This window comes from Hetaerina americana, unplaced genomic scaffold (assembly GCF_022747635.1).
Source record: "Hetaerina americana unplaced genomic scaffold, ioHetAmer1.1.p SCAF_213, whole genome shotgun sequence".
Lineage (NCBI taxonomy): Eukaryota > Metazoa > Arthropoda > Insecta > Odonata > Calopterygidae > Hetaerina > Hetaerina americana.
This window is the reverse complement of record NW_027286779.1, coordinates 306,950-333,909: the sequence shown is the minus strand read 5'-3', so window position 1 is coordinate 333,909 and position 26,960 is coordinate 306,950. Positions and strand designations below refer to the sequence as shown.

The 26,960-nt window shown below is 37.8% G+C and overlaps 2 protein-coding genes across 2 annotated transcripts in view; both read right to left on the bottom strand.

Moving 5' to 3' along the window:
• Nucleotides 1–15,499, bottom strand: part of LOC139688663 (LIM domain-binding protein 1-A-like) — a 36,686-nt gene extending 21,187 nt beyond the window's left edge. The window contains exons 1-5 of the mRNA XM_071586232.1: nucleotides 14,820–15,499; nucleotides 12,235–13,075; nucleotides 5,970–6,063; nucleotides 4,041–4,143; nucleotides 2,108–2,280 (exon numbers count right to left, since the gene is read on the bottom strand). Of these exons, the coding sequence (XP_071442333.1) occupies nucleotides 2,108–2,280; nucleotides 4,041–4,143; nucleotides 5,970–6,063; nucleotides 12,235–13,075; nucleotides 14,820–14,859 (1,251 nt within the window). The 5' untranslated portion in view covers nucleotides 14,860–15,499. The remainder of the gene's footprint in view (nucleotides 1–2,107; nucleotides 2,281–4,040; nucleotides 4,144–5,969; nucleotides 6,064–12,234; nucleotides 13,076–14,819) is intronic.
• A 1,571-nt stretch (nucleotides 15,500–17,070) lies between these two features.
• Nucleotides 17,071–26,960, bottom strand: part of LOC139688662 (AT-rich interactive domain-containing protein 5B-like) — a 93,897-nt gene continuing 84,007 nt past the window's right edge. Inside the window, exons 7-9 of the mRNA XM_071586231.1 lie at nucleotides 22,548–22,698; nucleotides 22,083–22,257; nucleotides 17,071–19,856 (exon numbers count right to left, since the gene is read on the bottom strand). Of these exons, the coding sequence (XP_071442332.1) occupies nucleotides 18,189–19,856; nucleotides 22,083–22,257; nucleotides 22,548–22,698 (1,994 nt within the window). The 3' untranslated portion in view covers nucleotides 17,071–18,188. The remainder of the gene's footprint in view (nucleotides 19,857–22,082; nucleotides 22,258–22,547; nucleotides 22,699–26,960) is intronic.

Here is a 26,960-nt window from a genome sequence, read left to right as displayed (position 1 = left end):
TCACACCTTATATATAGGAATTATAATAGATCTAAGCATTATCAAATACTATATATATTCATGTCCAAATTGATCTCATGCACTGGCCCCTGAAATTTCACTAAAAATTTCATTTTTTTACAAATCCCATACATGATTATTGTATGCTGCCAAGTTCATTCCAGGGAATTAATGTTACTTTTGTTAAATTCATGTACCAAAACAATAAAGACTAAAATAAATATAATCTACACTTTTCACAATGGTTATAAGTTATAAATAATCTATATTTAATAAGATTATTTCAATGCATCGTCCATTATTTTCAATAGGAGTTTTTGAATGAGTAAAAATTTTACCAACAGTGCCATGAGTACTGCCCAAATGGTACAGCATCACTGGTGGCACTACCTTTTGCAGTAAGTCATAACAATAGCACTATTTTCACATGGTGGTAATATCAGTGTTATGGAATGCGACCTTGCAGAAGTTTAACTCCTATCTCAAATACCATCTCTTTTAGCTTACTATATATACTACCTTGATCAAAAAGTTCCCGGAATAACCACCGTGTGGCACTCCCATCGTTCCGATTTGAGTTCTGTTTTTTTTGTTAAATTGGTACATCTGTTGTTGATATTCCCTTTAAATCTTAGTGTCATAACTTGACATTTGCAAAAGTTACGTAGCCAAGAGTACATCTATCTCTGTGTGTGTTGGCGATTTTTTACAATTGCAGAAATGGATTTAAATTTGCAACAACGAACTTGTATTAAATTTTGCGGAAAAAACGGATTTAGTGGCGCACGGACGTTGGAAATGTTGGAAAAGTGTTTCGGCAACGATTCTCTAAAAAAAACGGTCGTTTACCAGTGGCACGAGCGGTTCAGAAGTGGTCGTGAGTCAATCGAAGATGATGAACGCAGTGGCAGACCATCGACATCGAAAGCCGGTGAAAAAATTGATAAAGTAAAAGAAATGTTGGTCAATAACCGCAAATTAACCATCAGAGAAATAGCGGAGGACTTGAACATTGCCTATGGATCCGCCCAAGACATTGTGGTTAATGATTTGGGTTTCCGTCGTGTAGCAGCAAAGTTGGTGCCAAAAGACCTCAATTTCATGCAAAAAAGAGACCGTGTTGACGTCGCAAAAGACATGATTTGCGAGGCTGAATCCGATCCCACATTCATCAAAAGGATCATTACTGGAGACGAGACGTGGGTTTATGAGTACGACACGCAATCCAGACATCAGGCAAGTGAATGGCGTTCACCAAATAAGCCGAGACCAAAAAAACCACGTCGTTTTCAGTCAAAAAAGAAGGCAATGCTGACGGTTTTCATGGATTACAACGGTGTAGTGCATCATGAATTTTTGCCAGAAGGCCAGACAGTAAACAAAGAGTATTATTTGGGCGTTATGAGACGTTTGCGTGAAGCAATTCGCCGAAAGAGACCAGAAATGTGGGCAGAAAACTCGTGGATTTTGCACCATGATAACGCACCGTCGCACAGTGCTATCATTATTCGTAATTTTTTGACGAAAAATGCAACAAATACCATCCAACAGCCACCGAATTCACCTGATTTGGCTCCCTGTGACTTCTTTCTGTTCAATCGAGTTAAAAAACCATTACGGGGAACGCGTTTTAGCAGCCGAGAGGAAGTAATGGAAAAATCGCAGGAAGCACTGATGGACATACCGAAAACCGACCGTAACTTTTGCAAATGTCAAGTTATGACACTAAGATTTAAAGGGAATATCAACAACAGATGTACCAATTTAACAAAAAAAACAGAACTCAAATCGGAACGATGGGAGCGCCACACGGTGGTTATTCCGGGAACTTTTTGATCAAGGTAGTATATACCTCTCAGGTATAGGTTGGCCCTTGAATCTTTTTTTATTGAAGTTTTGTAATTTAAGGTCAAATGAGTATACACAGTACATTGCACAAAGGAAGATGGTTAGATTTTGTTTCAAACTTTGTAGACTGAAAATCTCAAACTAAATATGCATGTCTATTTTAATGCCAAAATTACCTCTGTATTTAATTTTATAATTTAGAACTAACGTTAAATTATTAATTAAAGAGAGCCAAAATATCTAAGAATTAAAGACTTACCTTGGTAAACATGGGCTTCCCATGATGCGTAACCATGGTGCACTGATCACAATCTAGAGTAATACTTGTATTGTGGAAAGACTCTTTCGGATGCTTTAGATTATAGTATAGTTCGGTCACACCACCTTCAAATATACTCCTGAAGTAACGTGGAATTAATGTCCTTCCAATAGCTACACCAAAAAAAAAAAAAAGGCAAACCAATTCACATATTATACACTTAAAAAATCAGAGTTATTATTTTAATATTAGCAGAAAATTAATGCAAAACATTCACTCATAATGAATTTTGTAATGAAAAATTGTGAAACAAATAATATTCATTAACATTAGTGATTATTTACAATGCTTCAGAAAATACCACAGTGAAAGCCATAAAAAACTTTTCATGGAGAAAACTAATACTATGCCCAATAAATGCTTTTTTAACAAAAAATAGACTTCTCTCATTATAGGCAAATACTCCAACTGCATCATTAACAATATGATGCCAAATTAAATATTAATGGCCGAGTCCAAAAATTGGAAAATTAAAAGACAATCACATCAAGAAAAATCATAATGTAATAATTCGGTTCTTGTTCTTTTCTCCAACTTCCAATGGAATGTATCTCTAACATGATATTTACTCAGGAACCAAGAATGTGTTCGCTGCCAAATAGAAAATGCATCAACGTTTTTTTTATGTTTTCCTCGCAATAAACCTGTTGTTATCTCTTATTTTAAGTGTGGAGCAACTTCCACCCTTAACAGAAACTTAACAAGCTTTTGCAAAAGCCAAATAAGTCTGTGGTAATATAGTGGAATTTGGTTTGAACATTTCTGCATAGTGCTCTTTCCTGTTTATCTGACTCAAGTATTATACTACATAAAAAAATATTCATTAGCCTTTAATGTGGATATTATGATAGCTACTGGTCTTAAAAATATCCATAACTCTCTCTGTTATACCCACAAATAACCACATAATTGGTAACACTGATTTGAAGAAATTTTACCTCATATAATGAGAACTTCAATTGGGCCACTGAATTTCATCCTAATCCAGCTAACCGGTTTGTACTTGATGGCACTGTCAGAGTTACTAAAATTCATTCATTTGGAGAGTTACATTAGGTAAAAAATTGACTCTTTGCAAGCACAATCTAAAGCAATGGAAAGACAAATCGAGTTTATAATTGGAAATTTTATGGTTTTGATACTCTTTCTCTTATAAAATAATGGTCTCAGCTCTCAAGAATGAGTGTGATTAACATTCATACTGCTAATATTGAAGCAAATTATTTAAAAATTCAGACTAAATATGAAAAATAGAGCAATTAACAGATTGTAAAAATTGCTGAAATTTTTTTAAGAGTCAATTATTTTATGAGAAGTGAAAATTTTCATTTGATGAATCAGTCGATATACAAGGAAAATCTTTCTTCGGGGGTCTTCCAGGGGGCACAGTGCACTTACGCAGAAATATGAACCTGTCTTTTTGTCTAGTGGGAAGATTTTCAATTAAATTTAGTTCGTAGTGAGGCATACATTAAAATGATTAACTAATCCACACGAAAACACGTGTAAGTGTAGAACACCAACAAGATGTTCAATGAAGACTTCACAAAATGCTTTCTGAAAGCAACTGGATTCACTATAACAAATTGTGTCTACAGCACGATACTGAACGTTGAAATTATCTAGCTATTAGGTGCATTGCAGTCATCAATGGTAATAACTGTAATTTTCCCTCTACCTGATTTTCTCCCAATATGGGATTGTGTAGAATACTCTAGAATGTAATTTATTAAAGTAGAGCATCTACACCAGAAGTATTTGCCATCCAAAAATTACTTTTACAAGACAAAGCTGCTGTATAATATAAAATTAAACATGAAATTCAATTTTTCTTCCTTAAGCTCACCAAAATAACAATAACCAATGTACTCACTGTATCTTTTCGGTCCATCTTCCAAACAAAACGTTAAGGTGAGGGTGGCATCATCTTCGAAGAACTCTGTTGCAAATGCATCCCACCACAAGTTGTCACTCTCCTATTCCGTAAAAATGTTTTGAGAACACATTACAGAAGAACCTGACAGTTCATAATTACATTAGAGACATAATTTGGAATGAAACCTTAAAATGCACTGCAACTACCACATATTCCAATTGAAACCTTAGCAGAAGTTTACAAACAACAAACTAACAAGTAGGGCTAGAAGAAATTGTTTTAACAGAGATTTCTCATGGAATTCTTATTTGAAATCTCCTTAGCCTTCTCAGAGGTCTTAATGCTAATAAAAATTAAGGTATGTGAATCTCTCCAAAAAGTGAATTTTGTTTTATTTCCTTAATGGCAAAAAAGTAAACAAACACCACAATCATGTGTAATTATCTCCTCTCACTTTCACAGTACATTCAATTTTTCCACAAATGTTTGCAAAATTTCTATTTTCATACAGATAACACTAGAAACTTTGTGCCGAAGATTTAATGGTAAATGGTATGATAACTATGTAATATTATCAACTGTACTCAAAACACACTTTTTAATCATACATGACTGAATAATTTATACAATTGATTGAAGTCTTCATTCACGTGCTGATATCATTAAAATCAGATCCAGACTTATTTCTGCAGAAATTACAACTAGTTGTAGATAGCCATTTTATGCCTAGCATTGTTTCTCCTAATGGTTCATTGGAATTGCATAATCAAACATATGAGACAAAATGTTTCAGCACTAATGGTGTATTTTCAAGATTAGGTAAAGTAGATGTAATCAATATTTTTATTTCAAAAAACCAATCGAGGTGATACAGAGTTACAGATAGGGTTGAAGAACTATGTATGAAAATTCACAGATATAATCTTGTTACTTTACTCAAAATTAGATTAGGTATGGAATGACCATGTCGCAATTTATTTGTATGAAGATAATTTCAACATGCACTGAATTTCATCAAAGGAATAACTTAAATTGCCAATGTGTAGATTTTTTTCAGCTACAGGTTGCTGAAATCCTTTTTACTGATTATGAGGCGTTATAAACGCATCAATAATATAAAAATATTATACATCAACTTAAAACCACAAAACCTGAACTGCAAAGTTGAGAGGCAGGCATCCTAATTGTTTTCAATGTCACAATTTTTTTTCTATGACAGATAAATGAAGCCTCGGACATTAACTGCAAATCATTAGGAAAAAAACTAACCTATTTTAATAAAAAAAATCACCTCTAAGGGAACAAATACATGGGTATCAGTTCTTGAAAAAAACCCATGACATGGCAAACAAAAAAAACCTTCCTTCAAAGCTGGCAGAGTTCAATGAAAATGAAAAAGTTTACTTCATACATGCTTCCTGCCACCTGTTGTACTGTCAACAAGCACCTGATTGATATATAAAATTTTAATGCAAATAAAGCTTCCATTTAACTGACACCATGGTTCTCTAAAAAATTGAATGTAAGGCCATATTCCATAATTATCTATTTCACTAATTGAACTGCATTTGTTGAATATTGATTCATTATAACTAAATATTTCATGAAAATTATGTTATTGTAACAGCACTAAACCAGATTTATATTATGAAAGAAGCAATAATCTTAACTCATTAAAAATATGGGCCTATGAATTGCATAAAATTATGTGGAAAATTTAAATGATCCTGAAGTGGCTTATCTTAATGGGAGCATGCAACCATTAATAAGGTAATTATATTAGAATTTTTTTTTACATTTTAGTCTGAATTGCATCATAACTGGATATATTAGAATCTTTTGAATAATGATAAAGATCATCTGAATGTCTCCAAATTTAAGCCGAGGTTTGCAACAAGTCGAAAAATATGAAGACTTTGACATTACCTCTGTCCTTTGCTGCAGCCGCTTGTTAAGCTCGTAAATGCGATAGTCAGGCTGCCCAAAGTACGGCGTATGACGCCTGGGAACAGGAAGAGATCTACCGAATAAGTCAAGAGACCAGATTGTTAACCAACAAGGAAAGAGTAACAGAGTTCTATTCAAACACTGGCTATTTGCATGAAAATATACAATGAAGAATTGTGAAGTAAATAAAAGTTTTAACCATAGATCCATTGAACAAGATCATTTTAAATGGACTTTAACTGGAGTTTATCAGGCAAACTTAGAGCAAGAAGAGAATAATAAAACCTAGAAAAGGACATTTAACACATTTTTGTCATTACTATTAGATTATTTTTTATCTAAATTATTGTTGATGATAAGAGTAAAAAATAACTATACAATACATCAAGTCAATGTTAAAAATTACAATAACCACAGAAACAATAACATTACATATACATGAATACAAAACTTCAAGTAATGCTAAAACGTTTAATGTTTTAGCAGAAATATGACAACAAATGTTGAACTCGATACCAACTCATTCAACATCTCCATTAATGAAGTAATTTATTTGATGATACAATTATAAACAATGTATCTTCTATTTATTATAAGCTAGCCTTCAAGTTCCTATTGAAAAAAAGAATGGATTGACTTGCTAAATACCATACTACAATAGTGTAGACCTTAAATTTTTACATTAATTTTTACATTATTTTAACATGAAATTTATTTCTTGATGCTCTTTCAGGCATACACATGCTCTGGGCAAAGAAAGCAAAACCAAAACTAATATGCACCAATATATGAATTCAGTGACATTGTTTTATCAACTCAAATTTTACCGATTGAAGATAATAGTACACAACCATTCACTATTTAAGATTTGCCAAATGCATTTCATGCAGAATGCACAGCATGATTTATGCACACAGTATTTGATGGTTTGTATGTAAAATGTATTTAAATTTAATGAAATAGCATCATAAGAAAACAATTTAGACTGTGTTAAACAAGCAAGAAATATGAAACAAGTTTCAAAGTTAGCCCCCATAGAGTGAATTTTACTAATCACATTATTTCTGTCTTTGATGAAGAGATTAATAAATTTTTGATAAATAATAAAGTTTAAATTACAATAACATGTTTAATCAAATCAGAATGACTTCAAAAGTAATTCCCCAAGTTCCAGCTAACTGTTGGTATTATTTTACAAATTATCAGAGATATTTTGTTTCCATCTAGTTTTCAGGGTTTGCTGTGTATAATGTACATCAGTAATCCTGCAGTGTTTGTTGCAGTCTGCTCCCATGAACATGCAGTATTTTCACATTAAATTGGGAAGTTTAAATAAAAAATGGCCCTTTAAGTTAATAAAAACATACCAGTAAAACAATTTCCACAGACAAAACATAATTAAAAATTAGAAATAGTCTCTCAATACACTTTTATAAATGAATATAAAGTTTCTCAATCTACAACACAAAAAGCAGGATTTCCAGTTAAGGATGTGAAGGATGCCTTGATTAAAATATATTGTGGCATGGACATTGTGCTGGAAATGGGAAGCACTAAGTTAAAATTTAATTTGAAATTGATGACTAGGCAGGAAGGATTCTTGAAATGTAAATGTATGAATTGGCACCATGCTGCTAGTGAAACTAATTAGGGGCAACATAAAGATTGTGGGGATGAAACACAGAAATTAAATATCAGCAGGCAATCTGGATGATGATGTTGAAATAAGAAAGGGAAAAATATTGACGGTTAAGGAACAACGGGAGTATAGCAAAAAAGTGTTGCATTTGAATGATAACGAACTTGTTTATAATACTGGTTAGGCATAATTGTTTAACTTCAAGTTGCCATTAAAATTGAACCATTAAATATTAAATGCTGAAACAGTACAAGCTTCTCGTATAAGATAGCATATATTTTCCACCTTTATCATTTGATAATTTCTTTTTTGTTCTTAATAGAAAGTTTATTTTCCATGAAATTATTAACATACTGAAACAAGGTTTCAATTCACTCAGAGATGCCTTTGCTTATTGATTCAAGTAGCATGCAAAAAGTGTAATCACGTTATAAAGCAGTGATTCTTCAGGAACCATGAAATAAGCGCCTACAGCAATATATAAGATGGCATATGCATGTGTGAGAAATCTAGGAATAATATTGAAATGCACCAATGTGTTTTGAGATTATATGAATATAACTTGTAAAATTAAAATCTAAACGAATGAATTATCCAAAAGCCCAAGAGGAAGTCTAAACAAATTTATCACTAAATATATAATCCAGTAACAATTAATGCTACATGAGAATTAACATAGATGAAAGATTTATCAATAAAAATATCCAGAAATTTAGGCTAGCAAAAAGGAGTGGAAATTGATATTGCTCACAAAAGACCAAATTTAAAAATAAAAAAATTAGGGGATGTTGAAATAATAAATAACAATGTCATGAAATGTATCTTAATGCATTAAAAAAGTCTGGGGGACAGATGGGCTTTACTGGATAAAAATCTTTCAATAAACTTAACTTAATACCTCAAGGAATTTTTTTCACATGCATGATTAATAATTGCTTATATTAGCAAAATAATGTAGCAATAATTTTAAGTGCAATTCATGCAATCTAGATTTAATTGCTGACAATATATTACACAGAAAACCTTTACTAGTGCAATTAGAGGAATTTAATTCATTACATATTTGATGTTTCCACTCATAACAAATGATGTTATCAACTCTGATTCAATGCTCCAAAATAGGAATGTTTAAGTATGACACAAATTAACCTTGACTGCAAATATATTGAATAAATTAATGAATATAAGTAAGGTGCCACAATTGCCAACTAACTAATGTCATGCACTGAATACAGTTCCCATATTGAACTCTTTCATCCCATAAATATTCATTTACTCTTTGGCTAAAAATGCAGAAAACTATGTTAACAACAATGTTACTTATGGTAGCCTGATTCAGAGTAACCATTTGAAATTCAGAAAAAATAACGCAACCTTCCTGGACATTTGCCAGTTACAATATGTTCCTGCAAATTTTCCATGCTCAATAATAAAAAATATAGATATCAAGGGTTTCATTTTTTAAATTTTGGTTTTGTTTTACGCTTCGCGCCAAACTTATGTCGCAAATCGCTCGCGTTTCCGAAAAATCCGATAACTCAAGGTCGCGGGAGAATGAACACCATCTCCAGGCTGGCAGGTATGGTCCCGGTTTCTCGAAGGATCCGAAACAAGGCGACAAAAGCTACTAACACCTTCCACCTCCACGGAGGAAGGCGGGACGCAAGAGAAGGCGGAGGGAGAGCGAACGCCCTGAGGGGATCCGGAAGGCGGGTGACCTTGCGGACAGAAGGGGAGTGTTTTCTGTGGGTCGAGATTCGATCGGAGGCACACCTGTAGTAGGGTGACCCGAACGGGGAGCAGTAGAAAGGGTCTGCGTGGACGTGGGCCATCATGGGGCACATGGTTCCTCCTTGCGACGGAGGACCCATGTGGTGGTGATGGTGGTGCAAGTGGTGGTCAGCCACTCCTCCGGCTCCTCCCAGCACCACCGGGCCGCCGCCGCCCGCCCTGCTCCTCACGGGCATGGGAGTCCAAGATGCCGCCGCCGGCGGATCCAGTTGGAACGCCCACCCGATACGTCACTCCGTGCGTGGTAGCGCGGCACAGCATCCGAATGCCGTGCACCACCGTGGAAGACGGACCGCCGCCGCCGCCGTCGGCTCGTTCGCCCGCTAAGCTCGCCTTCGCCTCCCGCCCTCTTTCACCTTCGGCAGCCCGCCTTTTCCGCGCACGTGAAAACTTGCTCGGGCGACCGGTGTAGCCTCGCACGGGGGGCTCCTTTGCCTTCCCCATCGCCCGCCATTGGCCCCCTCTCGTCACGTGATATCACGAGCCGCCCTTTTAAAACAATTTCGGGGTTTTCGGAGGCACGCAGTTTTTGCGGGAGTCTGACATCCGCGAAACGATTTGCGCGAAACGCCGGTAACACCCGCGCTTTTCAGCGGTGGCCAATGGAACTTATTGAGGAAAAGAGTGGGAACCGCGAAGATGTAGAGGAGGGGAACGCAGAGGTACGGCGGCGGAGAGGGGAGGATAGGATGGGGAGGGAGGAAGGGGTGTGGAGGGAAGGCGGGGGAGTTGCAGGGGGATAGGCGCATCTTGCCCGACGAGTTAGGAACGACGAATCCGTGTAGACTTTCGAAAGATTTTCTCCAAGGTTATGGCATTGAACGAACCTGCGAGAATTGATTTTTTCAGAGGGATCACATGGAATAACACATAAATTTAAAACGAACGAAAAATTTTATTTAACGTATGGAAATATATTTGGGCGCACCACAAAATCCTAGATGTTTCAAAAAGAGAAGCTAGTAAATTTTTCCGGCATGCTAGGCCAAAACATGATTGGCCCGCTTCGAGAAATCATACATATTTGGTCCTCATCTGAAATAAAATTCTCTCCACCACATTCTTCGACATAGATGAGAATGGGAAAATTGAAGTCATCCGTACGCCCGTAGCCGGCAAAGAGTTCGAGTGAAAAGGGAGACTTCAGGCTACAGGAGAGCCTCCTCTCCTCTCTCGGATAGCATCGCGTAACGCTCATTGCGGGAGGGGGATGGGTGGGAGAGAAGGAGAGACGGAAGGGGAGGGGGATGGTTGGGAGAGCGGGGAGGGTTGGGCAAGAGGGGGGAGGTCGAGAAACTGCAGGGGGAGAGGGGATTGGGTGGGTGGATGAGAGAATGGGGAGTCGAGAAAGGATGGGGGTTGGTCGAGGAAGAGGCGGGCGGTGGAAAGGTGAGTGACTGAGGGAGTGGAAAGGGGGAGGGTGGGGAAGCGGGGGAGCAATGAAGCCGCCGCGATATTGATCACGGCGAGTTTCTCGACACCCGCGGCGAGGCTACGTCCGGCCGACCCCCGGCGAGGATAGCGCGGGGCTCAGGGAGCCGTGCACAAGCGGAGGCACGACGGTATATACGAGCGCACCTTGGGGCAACGCCGGGGATATGGTACATTGAAAGAAGTGGGCTTATCCTGCTCTCTAAAAAAATTCTAGAAAAAGAAGGCAGAACAACAAAATGAAAAAAAACCTAAAAGTCTTTAAGGGAGTTGTACATTTGCGCAACGATAAATTTGTGAAGAGTCCGACACAATTCCCCGCATTGTGCGTCGCTTCTGTTATGCGACATTTAGGGCCGCCAGAGCGCGACAAATCTCATACATTGCTTAAAACAAATTAACCTAAAGCCCTGACGCAGTCACGGAGTTTTCGGTTGTTTACAGAATAAGCAAAACGCACATGATAAACGCAATTTGTAACTTGCCCATTTCAGTGCCAATGGGCAAGCAGAGGTGGACAAGAAAATTAAAATTGTTTCGTCTTTAAATTATACATTTTATCATACGAATAATGATTTTAAGCCAAGCCAGATGGCAATTCAACCTAATATACCAACTTAAACGCAGTTCAATGCAGACTGAAGAAAATTAGTTGGTAATAGGAAGGAAATGCAGCAATTAATTGCCATCTGATGACGATAACATAAAATAATGAAAAAATAAAATGCTTTAAATAAAAAAAATACATTCTAAGGGGCCAACAAATTAAGCTTGGCGCATAATAACAACATTGAAAAATATTGAAGAGGGAAGTAAGAGGATAATAAGTGAAACAAGAAAAAAAACCCTCCTGAGGTTCTAATTCTCAGTGAAGACTATGACCTCACCATGGAAACGATATTGAAATTTTAATATATGAGTACTATTAATAATGAGCAACTAATTTCATCAATTAACAATATTGATAAACACTCAGTTTGTGTAAAATATTCCAAACAATCAGTAAGAAATTTGGAAGCCCTGGATCCATATATTTTTGGCAAATCTGGTCCCCAACAAGGGTGATCTCCTTTAATATATGCATACATATTTAAAGGAACCTAGCTCTACAATTTAAATAGTGGTACCAAATTCTGTGTACATTTCACTAGACTCAAAAATGTACAGAATAAATAACATAATCATCCTCAACATACTGTTCTGGATAATTTCTCAAATTCCAATAGAATCCCCTTCACAGAGAAAAAAGTGGAAGTACTTTCAAAATAATTTAAAATAGAAAGAGTTATATAGAAGTGCTTTTACACCACATCCTGTCATAACTGTGAGAAATGCAGCTAACTATGGGCCTTGGCCACAAAGAAAACAAAATGTTCAACTTACGCTTGATCCAGACGATCGATGGGATTTGATCCTGGGATTTGTCCTGGCACTATTCCATGCACTGGAGGCCCATGAAGAGGGCCTGGGAGTGGAGGATGCCCCGGTGGAGGTCCACCTCCTGCCCCTGGGTGCCCAAAGGGTGAGCCAGGAGGAATACCAAAAGACGGGGGCCCACCAAAATGCTGACCCCCACCTGGGGAGGCAAAATGTCCAGGGTGCCCCCCACCAGCTCCTCCAGGTGTTGGAGGTCCACCAACAAATGGAGGCCCAGAGGAACCAGGGCGCCCAAATTGATGAGGCCCACCAGGAGGACCAGGGCCACCCCCACCAACTGAAGGTGAGCCACCAAAGGGAGGGCCAGTGGGGCCTGGCCCGTTATAAAGGGGAGGGCCTGAAGAAGGGCCTGAGGAGGATGCAGGGGGGAAGCCAGAGGAATTTGGTCCACCTCCCCCTACAACAAATGAGTTATTAGGCGGTCCTGGTGGTGGGCCTGGAGTGGACGATCCAGAGGGTGCTGGAGAAGAGGCGTACTGGGGAGGACATGAAGAAGGGCCTTGCCCTGAACCTGGAGGTGGAGCAGGGGGGCCGTAGGGGGGGCCACCCCCACCTGCAGGGGAGCCCCCAAATGAGGAGGGAGCAGGAGGTGCTGTTGGAGGTCCTTGGAATGGTGACGGCCCTGAGAAGGAAGAAGGGGGAGGGCCAGGGAATCCTTGTGGCCCTGGCCCTGAGGATGGTGGGAAACTTTGGGGTTCCGAGCCCGGTGGGGGTCCCTTCCAGGCAGCTGCTGGGTCCTCCAGGGTGGTGGGCAGCGTAAGAGACGGCACAACACGACGATTACAGCCTGAAAGAGTTACAATTGATTCATCATAATCAGTTACATGATTAAATATACCTAAAAAATAACTAATAACTTAAAAATGAGAACAATTACTCTCCATGGTGAAGAAAAAGCTGTTTAAGCAGACATAATTCAGCAAACTATAATTCTCATTATGATTTAACATTAAAAATTACTAAGAAAAATAATCATAACTGTCAGTGGACATATATGCTCATTCAATAAGGGTAATACACCCAAACAGTGTTACTCATGAAAATTAACTTAAATGAATATACAATTACAGCTAGTTACAATACAGAGGACTTTTGGGGTGAGCATAATAATGCAGGCAAACTGAAATACTATACAAACAATGTACATGATGATTTAGATTACAATGTGAATGAGCTGCAATTTAAAAATATAGAATATAGATTTAAATGCATTCACTCATATTGAAATGTTAATAACTTTACTTAAGTTAATCTTATTATGTCTAAACACCACCTTTTACTTGCTATGCATGAGCCCAATTGGAATTCTACATTAACAAATCACTTTATTGGGAATCTTTACCCACCAACCGAATGATTGAAAAAATGCTATCATGTGATGACAGAATAATTAGCCGTAATAAAAAGCAAGTTAAAATGGGTTCCAACTAATATTTAATTGATGAGTTGAGGAAAAGTAAATTGGTACCTTTGACAATGAATCCATAATGGGCATACCTTAAAAAACAAATCACATTATATTTTACAATTTTAGCCAATGAGACATTGAGAGCGGAAAGTTGGGAATAAAACGACGAAGAAATACTGTAAAATATTGACTAGGTTCGGTTCACCTTTCTCACGATCAATTTCGAATTGGTTAATTTTGTGGGACTATAATTACAAACAAATATGTAAGAAAAAAGTTCCAGTGATCAAAAAATAACACCAGGGACACCAGACACCGCCAAACCAGGTACGGTTGGAACACCTTCGCGCCTCTTAACTCACATTTGATATACCTTGCAGTTTTCTTTAATCCATAATGCTCTGCATATGGTTCCTATGCCCACCACGACAATAAACGCGTTATTTCCGAAAATAAATACAATTAATTGACATTCACATATTTCATGTAGCACAGCGATTCATTGAAATCACATTCAGTAACCCTAAATACATGAATTATTTCAAAAATGGGTCATTTTTACCGTACCTGGGCCTAAAATTAAAACAATTCTCACCATCGAATAATATCTTCTCAACGTAATAATATGATTTATCAAGGGATTTGCACACCAATGTTCATTTCACTACCAATTACCAATCAAAGCTAGCAAGTAGTTTAAGTATGCATAACGTTGAGGTTCTTCGTTAATATTGAATACGGCAAATAAATACAATGCAAGTAGAACTTATAAAAACAAAATTAGAGCTTGCAATTCAATTAATTTTACAAATACTGGCAATTTTTATAACACAGGAGCAAGCATTCAGAACTGCACGTCTACGGTCACTGTATTTGTCAATGAACTAGTATTTCATGATAGCGTCTTAACTAACACGAAACGGTGCAAACTGATCCTTAACTTCAACCAGAGATTGATTAAAAATTGAAACTCATGCATCACATTAATTTTTCATGCCCAACTTCCTCCTAATAATAGCATGCGTGAAACGCTACTGAAAGTATATAAACACCCTTCATGCTCAATAACTCAAGTTTACAAATATTCAACACTTGGTTTAGTAAGTAATAAAAATTCAATTACATTTCTGTTTGTTTCGTTGAGTTCCACGTCCTTGTCTCATTCTGTCAGTGTCAGAGTATGCGAAAATTTAGAATTTTTATTTTCCCTATTACTTGGCACATAACTTCTTATACCTAGGTTCAGCGTTATTTCACCGCACAAATTAACACGATAAGCCCGATTAGGGAACACAAATCGAACAAACTCAATCCATTGAAATACTTTCGCCTCCTCAACACATTCCTCCTTCATTCTGTAAAAATGGATTCTTCTCTTTACCTATTCCCCTTTCCCAAATACAACTTCTGAAGAAGCGTAGAGTAAACACCACCGTGATCAATGCAGTGTGTTTCTCGTTGCACTTCGATTTTATTAAGCAGCACACAGTATTTTCATTATTAAATTTAAGAGAAATAATTTAAATAAGACATTTTGAGTGTGAAATACGACTCAAGAGTTAATTCAAGAACTGCTTACTTGACTCGCGTCCCTTTTCAAACTCCACACACCATGCAGTGAGCAAAAGAAAATGTCACAGCGCACCAAAAACACGTGCACTAATTCAAACAGTAAACAAAAATCTAAAATTCACGCAATTAGTTTCTATCTCTTCATAAAGTCTAATTAACTACGAGAAAAACAAGTCCAAAACGTGACAAAAGCGCCCATCTAAAACACTATGGAAGACTTCCCCCCCTCTCCATATTTCCCATCCCCCAACGCTTCAGCATTTTTCCATTCCTCACTCACACGCGATATTTTAATACCAGCAACACCGACACCGAGCGCCCACCTTTCTTCCTTCTTGTGTGGGCCGTAAGCGTGCTAGAGGGGTCAACTGGTCAACTTCTCCTTGGGTCTCCTGCAAAAATTATCCCGCCGCCACAATCCGGCCGCTGCCATTTTTACAGCGCCGCGTTGCGATCAGCGGACTGAGGCGAGAGCGGAGGCGCGGCCGTCTCGCCACTCATCCTCTTTCTACGGATGTGGTGGCAGGCGACAACTTTCCCGGCTCTATCCTCAGCCCCTTGCCACCTCCCACGCTTTTACTTTTTTTACACCACTATCGGCCGCCAGATTTTTTCCTTCGCAAGAGTTGCCGCGGCTGCTCCATCGCGAACTCCTCTACAGTCACCGACGGTTGACAGTGTCACCCTAAAAATCAATAAAGTTTCTCCCCTCTTTCCTCCCTTTTCGCCTAGCAGGTCTTTCCCCCTTCCAAACCAAGCATGGCCCCGCTCTCCCTCAACCGCCTCGACGCCCCTTCTTTGCCCCCTCCTCCGGTCGTGGGACTATCATTACGGGCACAATGTAATTGAACGGTGACGCTTCCCTAAAAATCCGGGCGACGGCCACTCAGAGAGCATCATCGTTCTTTTTTTCTCTCTCGCTCTTTTTCCCCCTTCCGCAGGAATGCTGGATACGCCGTCAATGCCCAAGCAGTTCGGATGAACTTGCACGGAGTATTTTAAACTATTGAAAAATCAAGACACCCATACGTTAACTCCCACGTATGTATACCAACCCTTCCCATGCTCTTAGTACAAGCATTTTCCAAAAGGAAGAACAACTTGTAATACCATTAGAAAATAGCAATACGGGGTATAAATAAAAGATAACGCCCGGCGCGAAAAAAAATCCTGCCGTCCCCTCTGCGTCGAACCCCTAAAATCGATATTGAAATTCTGAAGCCCCCGCCAATGTATATTTTAATTTTTCACAGTGAAGTTTTTTTTCTCCTCATAAAAAAAACGACGAGCGGCCCACCGACCGAGGATGGTCGCTCTCCTGTGTAAGGCATCAAGTGTCTCAAATGAGAACGCACGTAACCATAAGATATACAAGAGAGCACAATGCTGCTATAAGAGGCTAACCCCAAGCGAGCGTGGAGATTCGGTACACCCTGACTCTTCCTCACTCTCTCCCTCGTCTTGGTTCGGAGCGGCGGTGCCAAACGTTGCGTGGAGGGCACCGCGTTGGGGTCGAAGGGGGGTAGGGAGTGGGAGAGGTGGCAGCAGCGTCAGGTCGGCCGGCTGTGGGCACGCATGCAGACGTACCGTTGGCCCTGCAACGAGCGTAAAGCTACATTGCCTCTCGTATCCGTCGTATTCCCACCGAAGTTCATGGCTGGACGAATCGTGACGGAGGAAAAGAGATGATACAGGTCTCCGACGCGCTCGAGTACTTTCCTTGGGGCTTTAGGAAAAATGGCAAGTAGGGTGGAAAATATGATGGGAACCACCCATACTATTGGCATAAGGACACAAATGGCTTACGCAGATGCAAATATCATTTACTTCATTACAAAACACATACACTCTTCCATTAGCACAACTTGACAAATATCATCGGTTATGGCTAATATTTACAATTTTGCCTTTCCCTGAGAACCGTGTCTTCGGCAGAGTGAGATATCAAACAGGAGTTATCACAATACTTAAACGGTGAACAGACATTGGGCAACACAATATGCATCTGTCACCGTAATTTGGTCCTTGAAAAAGAATGAACGCGCAAAATATTGACGGTCCACGACACATTTTGAAGTAAAACATGCCTACACCAAAATGCTGACCATCAGGTTGCATACTCTTTGGTTTTAAGCTTTAAATGCAAATTATGCGTAAAGTATGGGACAGAGTCTTTTTTAGGGGCATAATATGATAGGGGGCAAAAATGATCCTCGCCATAAAAAGTTTTGAACAACGATGGGGAATTTGGAATTTTTGCCTAAATAAAAACTTGTTCTTACAGAGATGTAATTTCACTCAATGCCATGCAACTACCAAGAAATAAATTTTGGCCTGAATGCAAAAATGATAGACACAGAAGCAAAAAAATTTAACCTAACCTTGATGTTTTTACAAAATTCTATACACATTTTCTTTAATGTTCTCAATTATTATGATGAAAAATGGTAATATAAAAAAACTAATACATACTCATTTCTTCACTCCTAATCCTACTTACAATCTACAACTGTCAGAAAAATCATGTACAGGTGATTCATAGGGTAAAAGACACATTCACATGGATAGCTTTACTTGGGACATTGGGTATTTTGCTAAATATCATCAATACTGCATTAACATATGGATAGGACCAACATTTAAGGTAAACAACATAAGAGGTCTGTTAAACAGTCACATATTCATTTGTTCCAAGTGAATCTGAATTCACTACTAATCATCAGGTATATGTATGCACTTCCATTTATGTCATGGAAGAAAAACTGTACAAACAGCAACACATCAGGTATTACACAATCCTAAATTCATCATAAGAAATGAGGATAGTTGATCAGTTACAAACTGACTGGCCTTACACTTCAATAACTCATCCTTTGAGTCGTTCCAGTTTTCAGCCTCCAAATCATTGTCTGTTGGTCATTTATTTGGATGTTGGCGTGGCTCTTGGGTGAGGAGTGAGATGAGCAAGAATAGGCGTGACTGATGCAGACCCATCACCACCAAGTCCTGCCACTGATCGACTTCCAAATCCAGCAGCAGAAAGCGAGGGGACTATGCCATTCATGCCACCTCCCACAAATACCTCTTTGTACATCTGCATCTGCCTCTGAGTCACTGAAGCAGACGGACGGAGCTGGGATGAGGATGAGGGTAAGGAAACTTGGGGATTTAAATGAGAGGAAGCAAAATGTGAACGATGGATGGATGTGGGAATAGGCAGGGATGATGAAGTTTGAATGCCAGATCCTCCCCCATAGAGGGCTGAGCAAAAGGCAGCTGGGTCAAGGATAGGCACGTAAAGGCTAGGGTGTGGAGTAGCTGACTCAGAAGAAGGAGGCCGGCTCCCACTCAACGAGGGATAGTTAACAAAAAGGGGAGAAGATGCATGTATGCCATGAATGGCACCACCTCCTCCTGACCTCCCCGGAATGGGAACAACAAGTCCAGCATGAGCCCCATTAGGGACTTCATCAGATTTTCGCCGCCCTGGTGTGGGCCGCCTTGCACCCCTTGATTCAGAATGGTTATCGTTTCCTTCCACTATTGTTATCTCCAAGCCTGAACCCACTCCTCGAGGCCTACGCCTCCTTACATCCGATGACCTGGCAGGATCTGGTCCACACACCCTATCGATTTCAACCACATCATCATCATCTGAAACAACAGTAGTTGTCATATTTTGAGGTGATCCAGGCCGTGCTTTTGTCCTGAGGTCAAGCACCTCTATGCCGGAAGGTCCTGGGTTTACAGGTAGGCATGTCCTTTGTGGGAGATGCAAACCTTCCTGAGGATTCCCATAAACTGTTTCTGAACGGGCATATATTGAACGGGACTGGGTAACACGAGGGAGACCTGTTGGAGATGGACCACTTTCTTGTGAGATACGCTGCCCAGCATGCAAAGCAGACCCTACACCTCTCATCATGCTGTCAGAATTTCCAATGATGTGATTTAGATCTGGGGTGACTGTAATGGAAATTTGTGAAGATGGCATGTTAATACCGTCCCTGATTGGCACATGTGGAGATGGTGGTGATGCATGATGTATTACTGACGGACGGCCAGTGGAACTTCTTGATACACTAGTGGGAGGAGGGGGGAATGCTGGAGCAGGAATTGGGGTGACTTCTAATCCTCCTTCTCGTAGAATTTCTAACTTTCGTCTCTTAAGAGATGGGACCACTGGGATCTTCAGTGATGTTGCAGCAGCATATGATGCTGTTCTAGTAGGCATGGATATGGGATACGGATGTGAAGATGGAACCGTGAGACCCGCAGGAGATGCTCTCCTAGCAAGATCTCGCAGAGCTGCATGGCCAGTCTTGGGCAATGGCACAAGTTCAGGGGGTGGTGGCACAGCTCCATCGCGCCCCTCCAACCTCAGGCCCCCATTGGGTCGGGGGACAATGCTCTCCTTGTCCCGTGGTACTGTCGCTGCACCACCAGAATTCATACCCGGACTAGTAACCATAACTGAGCCAACCACAGAGATCCCTGATTCCTCTCCAAGATAGCTTCTTCCACTTGATCCATGAACTGAAGATGGCCTCCTGTGCTGGTCTCTTCCATCCCCATTCTCTGATTCCAGCTATTAATAAAAGAATGAAAAAAGATTTAACTTAACAGGTAAAGAAAATTGTCAATCATGAATAAAAATTAATTATTTTAATTTGGTATCTTGGATTATGAATCATATGATTTCATACTCCTATTGATGAATATTATAAAATTATTTAAAGCTGAAGAATTGTAAAATTACAGTTAAGATTACAGATACAATTTTTCAATGAATAGATCTTCAGGCCTTTTCAAATTATTATAAGTTTTTCAGTGCCATATTTTACCCAGGTACTTCACATTTAAAATACTTCCAAAAACAACACTAATAACAATTTAAAGTTTGTAGCATTACTTAAAAAAAATTGATTTGTTTAAGGAGATTCCAAAATTATAATTTATTTCAAAATTTTCAAGTCTATTGAGTGCATATATATATTGACTTATAGTCTCAAATATTATTACTTCTCTCTGTTGCATAATCATCGTCTAAGAAAAGAATTTTAATTTTTTCATGTCTAACTATCATGAGTTATAACATCAATGATACAGAGAAAAATTAGATTGTAGGATCCAATGATAGAGAATCTCTACCACTCCAAGAGACATTTTCAAGTCCTTGTTGTCAAAGGGTTGCAAAAAAAGTTAAGTTAGTCATCAGTTATGAACCACAGTGAAGTGCCACATATTAGTCATGAACAATGGCCTATTAAGTGTGAAATGCTACCTCCCATGGCCAAATACAATGCAAAAGAAGTCTAAGCTTACTTAGGGGGCTTGACGCCTTCACTTTCTTTATGGCAAAGAAAACAAGCCTATTGGAACTAGAGTCCATGTTATACCCTATAAGACACATGTAGTTGAAACACTTTAAAAATAAAACTAGGTTAATTAATAGCAAAACATACATTTAATGGCAATCAATACATTCATTTTACTTATACCACTAATTCCCTTTAAAGCTTAAATATGCAGCCAATGAATATCAATTCCAGAAATGCAGGAAAAACATTGCTGAACCTTAAACTAAATCAATTATTAATTGGAAAGTCTCTCTTCAACCTTGTGTTGCAATGATTTTTCTCCTTCAGAATGCTGAAGAGAACCACCTTTTGGTTAAAATATGCATATTCGCTTTTCACACAATTGTGTTTCCTTAGTTTTCACACGATATTTTGCTTTCCTCCTTTATTTTCCACTTTTTTCTTTCTTTTGACTGAAGGGCTGAATTCCCTACCATTTTTGATCTTGAAAACACTATTAGGCCATATAGTTTATTGCCCACTTCACATTCCAGAGAGTTAATATTGCTTTTCTGTAATACCTGAATTAGTGAGAGTGAGTGACTGTGTTATTCCCCTAAAGAAAGTCCCTGGTATCAGGATTAATTTCTCCAAAAACCTATTTGGTCTCTCCTAGTTAACACATAAGTAGTTAAGGTAGCCCAGAGCCGGTCCCTGGTGAGGAAAAAACCTCCCTGTAAACCACTTTGGGCTAACCAGTATGACTGTGCACATATTTGTAAGTTCCCCAATACAGTTCCTGACTATAGGATTAATTTCCTTGTAAACCTATTTGGGAAACAACCTCCCCCCCTGTGTAAATGTGAACGTCTTATTTTGAATGTGAATCTGATTACTGATGAGGGACTCAATTTCCTCATAACTTACCACAAAAACCTCTACAATACCCTCTTTTTTGTTTTTTTTCCTTTGACAATGGCGTGAAAAACCCATTTATGGCTTAAGAAAATATTACTTCATAGAGTCAATCATTATTTGTGGTAGAAATTGGCTTCTTGATTGAATAATGTTACAGTTTAAAAAATGAACTCTATCACACAATAAGAAATAATTCCAAGTTATAATAAATAAAAGCAATGGAAAAAGTGTAAAATAAATGGAACAGTTGAACCAATACTGCATCTCAATGAAAAATTTTAAAACAGATACAGTGGAAAAGTCTCGTAAGAGTTATCTTGCGGACAATTTGGCAATTAATATATACCTTTTCATTCGCAAGATTTTAATAGTTTCAATGTTCATCCTCAGAATAGGCATTTCTAATCTTCCCGAAAGTATAAAAAAGGGCAAGTTTACATGGAATGGAAATAACACAAGGACAAGGACAGACTAAATGTGAGAGTTTCAAAACATTTAAGCTCACTTGGGCACACTCTGCAAATTCTGCACTAGTGCCTTACCGCCAGACTGACTATTACTCAATGAAGAGACTAATACACAAAATTACACCTTACCTTACGATGCCCTCTGGATGGAGGTGGTCCTTCAGTGCTTGAGCTGCCTTCATTGCTAGTATCTCCAGCATCTACATCACCAGAGCCACCAGGTACCTTGCCATGCCGACGGTGCATGGCCGGAGGTGGTTTGTCTTCTTGTCCTCTCTGTTTTCGTTCATAAGGAAGCAGTAACCTGAAACCGATTGGTGAATTTACTTAATTTCCCTCACAAATATGTGATTCAATCTAATGGTTCTCAACATACGCCTAATTCCATTACATTATCAACAACAAAGACTGTTGACTTATAATGTAGAACTGCGTCAATTAAAAAAAATTGAATAACTGATTTCAAGTTTAAGCTCAAGTAGTGGTAGCATGTCAACCAGCAGTTTAAATTTCAATTTATATAAAAGTAGAAGCTTTCTTAATTTTATTCAACTTCTTATTTATGATGAAAGAACCTATTAGTAAAAGCATCACCTTTCATAATGGCGGCGAGTGCAGGTTGCGGCACTTGTGTTTCCTTGGTGGCCACCTAACTCATCATAAATATGCTTCCATAATTTGCGTCCAGTAACTTTCTCGTATCCACCGGAACTTTGTACTTTGCCATAAAATTCATATAGATCAACTGAAAAATAATGAAAGACCATCACTACTATGAAAGGTTGTTGACAATCAGATTTCATACCGTGATTCTGTGACAGCATTTGGGGATACAACACATAACTAATGAATTTACCAGAGAACTAAAAATGTAAGGGCCCTCACTTTTAGGAGCATCTACATAAGTAAAGGACCAGGGTTACATCAACACACCTAGGTCAAACACAAAACAATATTTGAATGCCCAGATGTGAGCATAAACAGTCTTGCTTTTTCTTTGTCTTTACTCACTAAAATGAAGCGCAAGTGACTGATGAGATTAAGGACACGGAAAAAAATGATGGTTAAGAACATTTATTATAAAAGGACAACTCCAATGGCCATAAAGTAAAGGAGATCATTTGGTGAATGAACAAATTTTAGAGAGAGAAACAAATGATAATTCAGTCATAGAAATTGAACTTGAAAGAAATGATATTCTGGTTTACAAAAGATCACAGAAGGTTTACTCAAAATAGCAAATGGAGTTACAGTTTGCGTAGCCACAGCAGGACATAATCACCGAAAATTGCCATTATTCCTATCCTAAATGTATTGACGTGTCCCTGTTATAATTTAACCTTCAGTGAGCCTTGATTTAGGACTTTAAACTGATGAATTCTCATATTACAAATAGAATTCCTCCATAAAATTAAGCTTGTGTGCATAACTAACTTGACTTCAAACAGTGTTGAATTAAGGATTTATACACTTCAAATGGCCACTTGCACACCAGATGGTACATTTCTATAGCAAATGCACATTATAACTTTTTCTGTAAATTCCACAAAATAATGTACTCCCTCTATACTGGAAATAAAAAAAACTCTGAAACTCCCTAAAATTCACAATATCACACCACGCACATCATGTGAATCACTGTTACCCATTAAACTCCCTCACACTTGTGCCAAGTCACTGCCTGACATTAGTAACTATGTTACGAGCAAGTCAGCTACATCTCCTTGGTGCGTCTTTGTGAGTAGAGAATACCTATTCACATTAAGCTATAAGAAAATGAAATTTTTTAAAAATGTAGTGCCCTTCAAACAAAGTAAGTATGCACCCACAAGCAGTAGAATAACATCAGTAACTATAAACAGCTTGGTACAATTAGGTGTGTTCCAGTGGATAAATTATCATTTTTCCAGAAATTCAATTTTACACGAAATCTTTTAACATCATCTGATAATCTACATATACATATCATGATCATACCTAAAAAACAATATTGAAAGAGAGGACCATTAAATTTTTATCAATTTTGTTATGTAGTACATTTTTTACGGAGTTCTTCCTTAATTTTTCTCATATAGCATATAATCATTATCATTATAGCCAATTCCCCAATAAATACATACTCATATCTCTTCATATTTAATTCAAATTTACACTTATGTAGTGCAGGTTATTCATACTTTGTTCTTTAAAGAGAAAATTTCTAAGCTTAAAGTCTGAAATTTGCAAGGTTATTTAGTAGAAAAAATGTTAACTGAAAAAAATTTTAATGCTGTTTACATAGTAATCTGAGAATATTAAAATTTTACACATCAACATTAAACATGAGCACAATCAGGAATAAATAATATAAATGATTCAAAATATCATACCTAACACAATGTAGGATGTCGGCCACTTGACTCATAAAAAAAAGTTTTACCCCTAATATGAGAATAAGCAATAATACTAATAGTTGAATACTTTCAAATGGCACATATTGTGCATGTCCAATGTAAATATTAATTTAAGAAACAACATTTGCATTCTGCAAACATTAGTTTATATTAATGATGCAATCTCAAATAAGGTTTCTAGGAATTACTTAGAAAGAATATAAATTAGTGTCCAGTTAAATCAATTTTTAAAAGTTGAATGTTAAATTATATCATTCAATTGTAACTGAGAGGAAATTACACTAGAATACATTCAATAACAAGCGGAGCCAAGAGCCACAGAGAGCAATACAATTATTATTATATAAAGTTAATACAAGAAGAGGAATAGTGTTTCTAGTACATCTTCAAACATCCACATAATGAAAAAAGATAATGAAGAACTCAAGAAATTAACATCATCTAAAAATTTAAAAAAACAGCCCCATATTACAGAAGGAATAATGTATTACTGAAAATTTAAAGGGAAGAATTTTAATTCTCCAAATGATTGTTAAAACATGAATAAATTAACAAAAAAACATGGATGAGCAATACTGGATCATGAGGAGTTTCCTAAAGAACATCCAATAAAATATTCCATGAAACAGCTCATGAAAGTATAATAATAATAAACATTTTTTTCTTCTAAAATGTTAATTCACCAAATATACAACAATAAATATATATATATATATATATATATATATATATATATATGTGTGTGTATGTGTGTGTATATATATATATATATATATATGTAAACCATGAACACAGTAATCAACCGGAAGGTTGGTTTGTTAGGTGACGGGAGAGTTCACCCACTACTAAGCCCGACGGCATGTGAAATTCACTAATTACGGTTGGGGGGCTAGTTCCTTTCCCTATGCCTGTTATGGTTTCCCAGGAAGTGATGTGAACTATAGCCTCACCCACTAGTGCTAGTTGCCTGAGACCCAATGAGCCATCTGTGTTTGGTGGATCACTGATCATGCGTATGATGCCAGTAATGTTAGCGTCTGTTGTCCTTGTTTTTACTGTTTGTCAAAAATGGAAATTGACGATTCACGGAGCAATGAATCAACATCAAGTTTTTTGGTGAAAGGCGGTATAAAATATCAAGATAATACTGAAATGTAGACAGTTGTTTACGGTAACTATGCTCTGAAGAAAAAATCCGTTTATAAGTGGATTCAGCATTTTAAAGATGGCCGACAAGACACCACTGATGATGCAGGGCTGGGATGACCTTTAACCACCTGTGTTTACCACTACATTGATTGTGTGCAGTCCCTTGTCCTTACTGAAAAACTGTCCGAATGATAACCAATGAACTGCATTAAGAAAAATCAACAGTGCACACTATTTTAACCGACCATAATGGATGGATCCTTCACCATGACAATGCACCTACACATTCAGCATTGATTGCTCACCAGTTTCTGACAAAAAATTCAATCACCATCCTTGATCACCCACCTTATTTGTCAGATCTTGCCCCCAGTGTCTTTTTCCTGTTCCCAAAATTTAAAAATTAGTTGAGGGGACATCACCAGGAAGATGTGGACAAAATAAAGCAAGAAACGACGAGAATACTACTGCTGAGGACTTCCAAGGGTGCTTTAAACAGTGGAAAAGAAGATGGAATAAACGCATAGCAACGAATTGAGAGTACTTTGAAAGGGACAATATTGATGTAGACTAAATTTTGCAAAATGAAGTTTTTATGGCCTCAGTTCGGATATTCATTGGAAGGATCTTGTACGTGAATTAGATGCACTTGTTATAGACAGCTTATTGGTGTTTTATTTTCAGAGAATTGATGAGTCAATTAGCAATTCAGAAGAATGAGGGAAGACTAAATCACTTGTATGGAAGGTGTAAGTTGAGCAAGCCATGGATGAATATGGTTGAAGAGATTCCGTGGTACGAAATATTTTAAGTTCAGTAGCAGGTGAAAAGGCATGAAATTATGTGACAGATGTGAGATAATTCTGCAAGGATACATAAATTTGGAAGATGTTGGGTACAAGAAAGCATGTTTCTTCCTCAAAACAAAATCTATGCTTTTCTAGAGATTACCTACCACGAGAGAGAATGGTAGGTAGGTTATGTACCACATATGCCTGAATATAAGCCGATTTAGTTTGATTAACTATTTTAATTAACATTTATCAATTGGCTTAAATTAAAGCCCCATAAAAATATGCAATGAATAATATAGCAGACAAAAAGTTGGTTTTTAAATTACGAAACTCACAGGATGTGAAAAAATAATTTCAACATCTAACAATGTTTACTAATATGTACTTTCATGACTTATTACCATGCTTAACTGTTGGAATTCAGGCAAAATAAACACAAATGTCTTAGCCAATGATTTGCGCATTAAAACTGCAGCACAATGGCTGGGACCAGAAAAATACCACATGAGATGTTTACATTTAATTGCATGGCATTTTATTAAAAAGTAATAACCAAACTGCTTTTGAAGGAGTGCATCATTCATGATACTATTTTTTTACCATGTGATTTAACTACTAGATAAAAGAGAAACTATGGAAAATCCACCTAACTCCTCAATTATGATAATTTC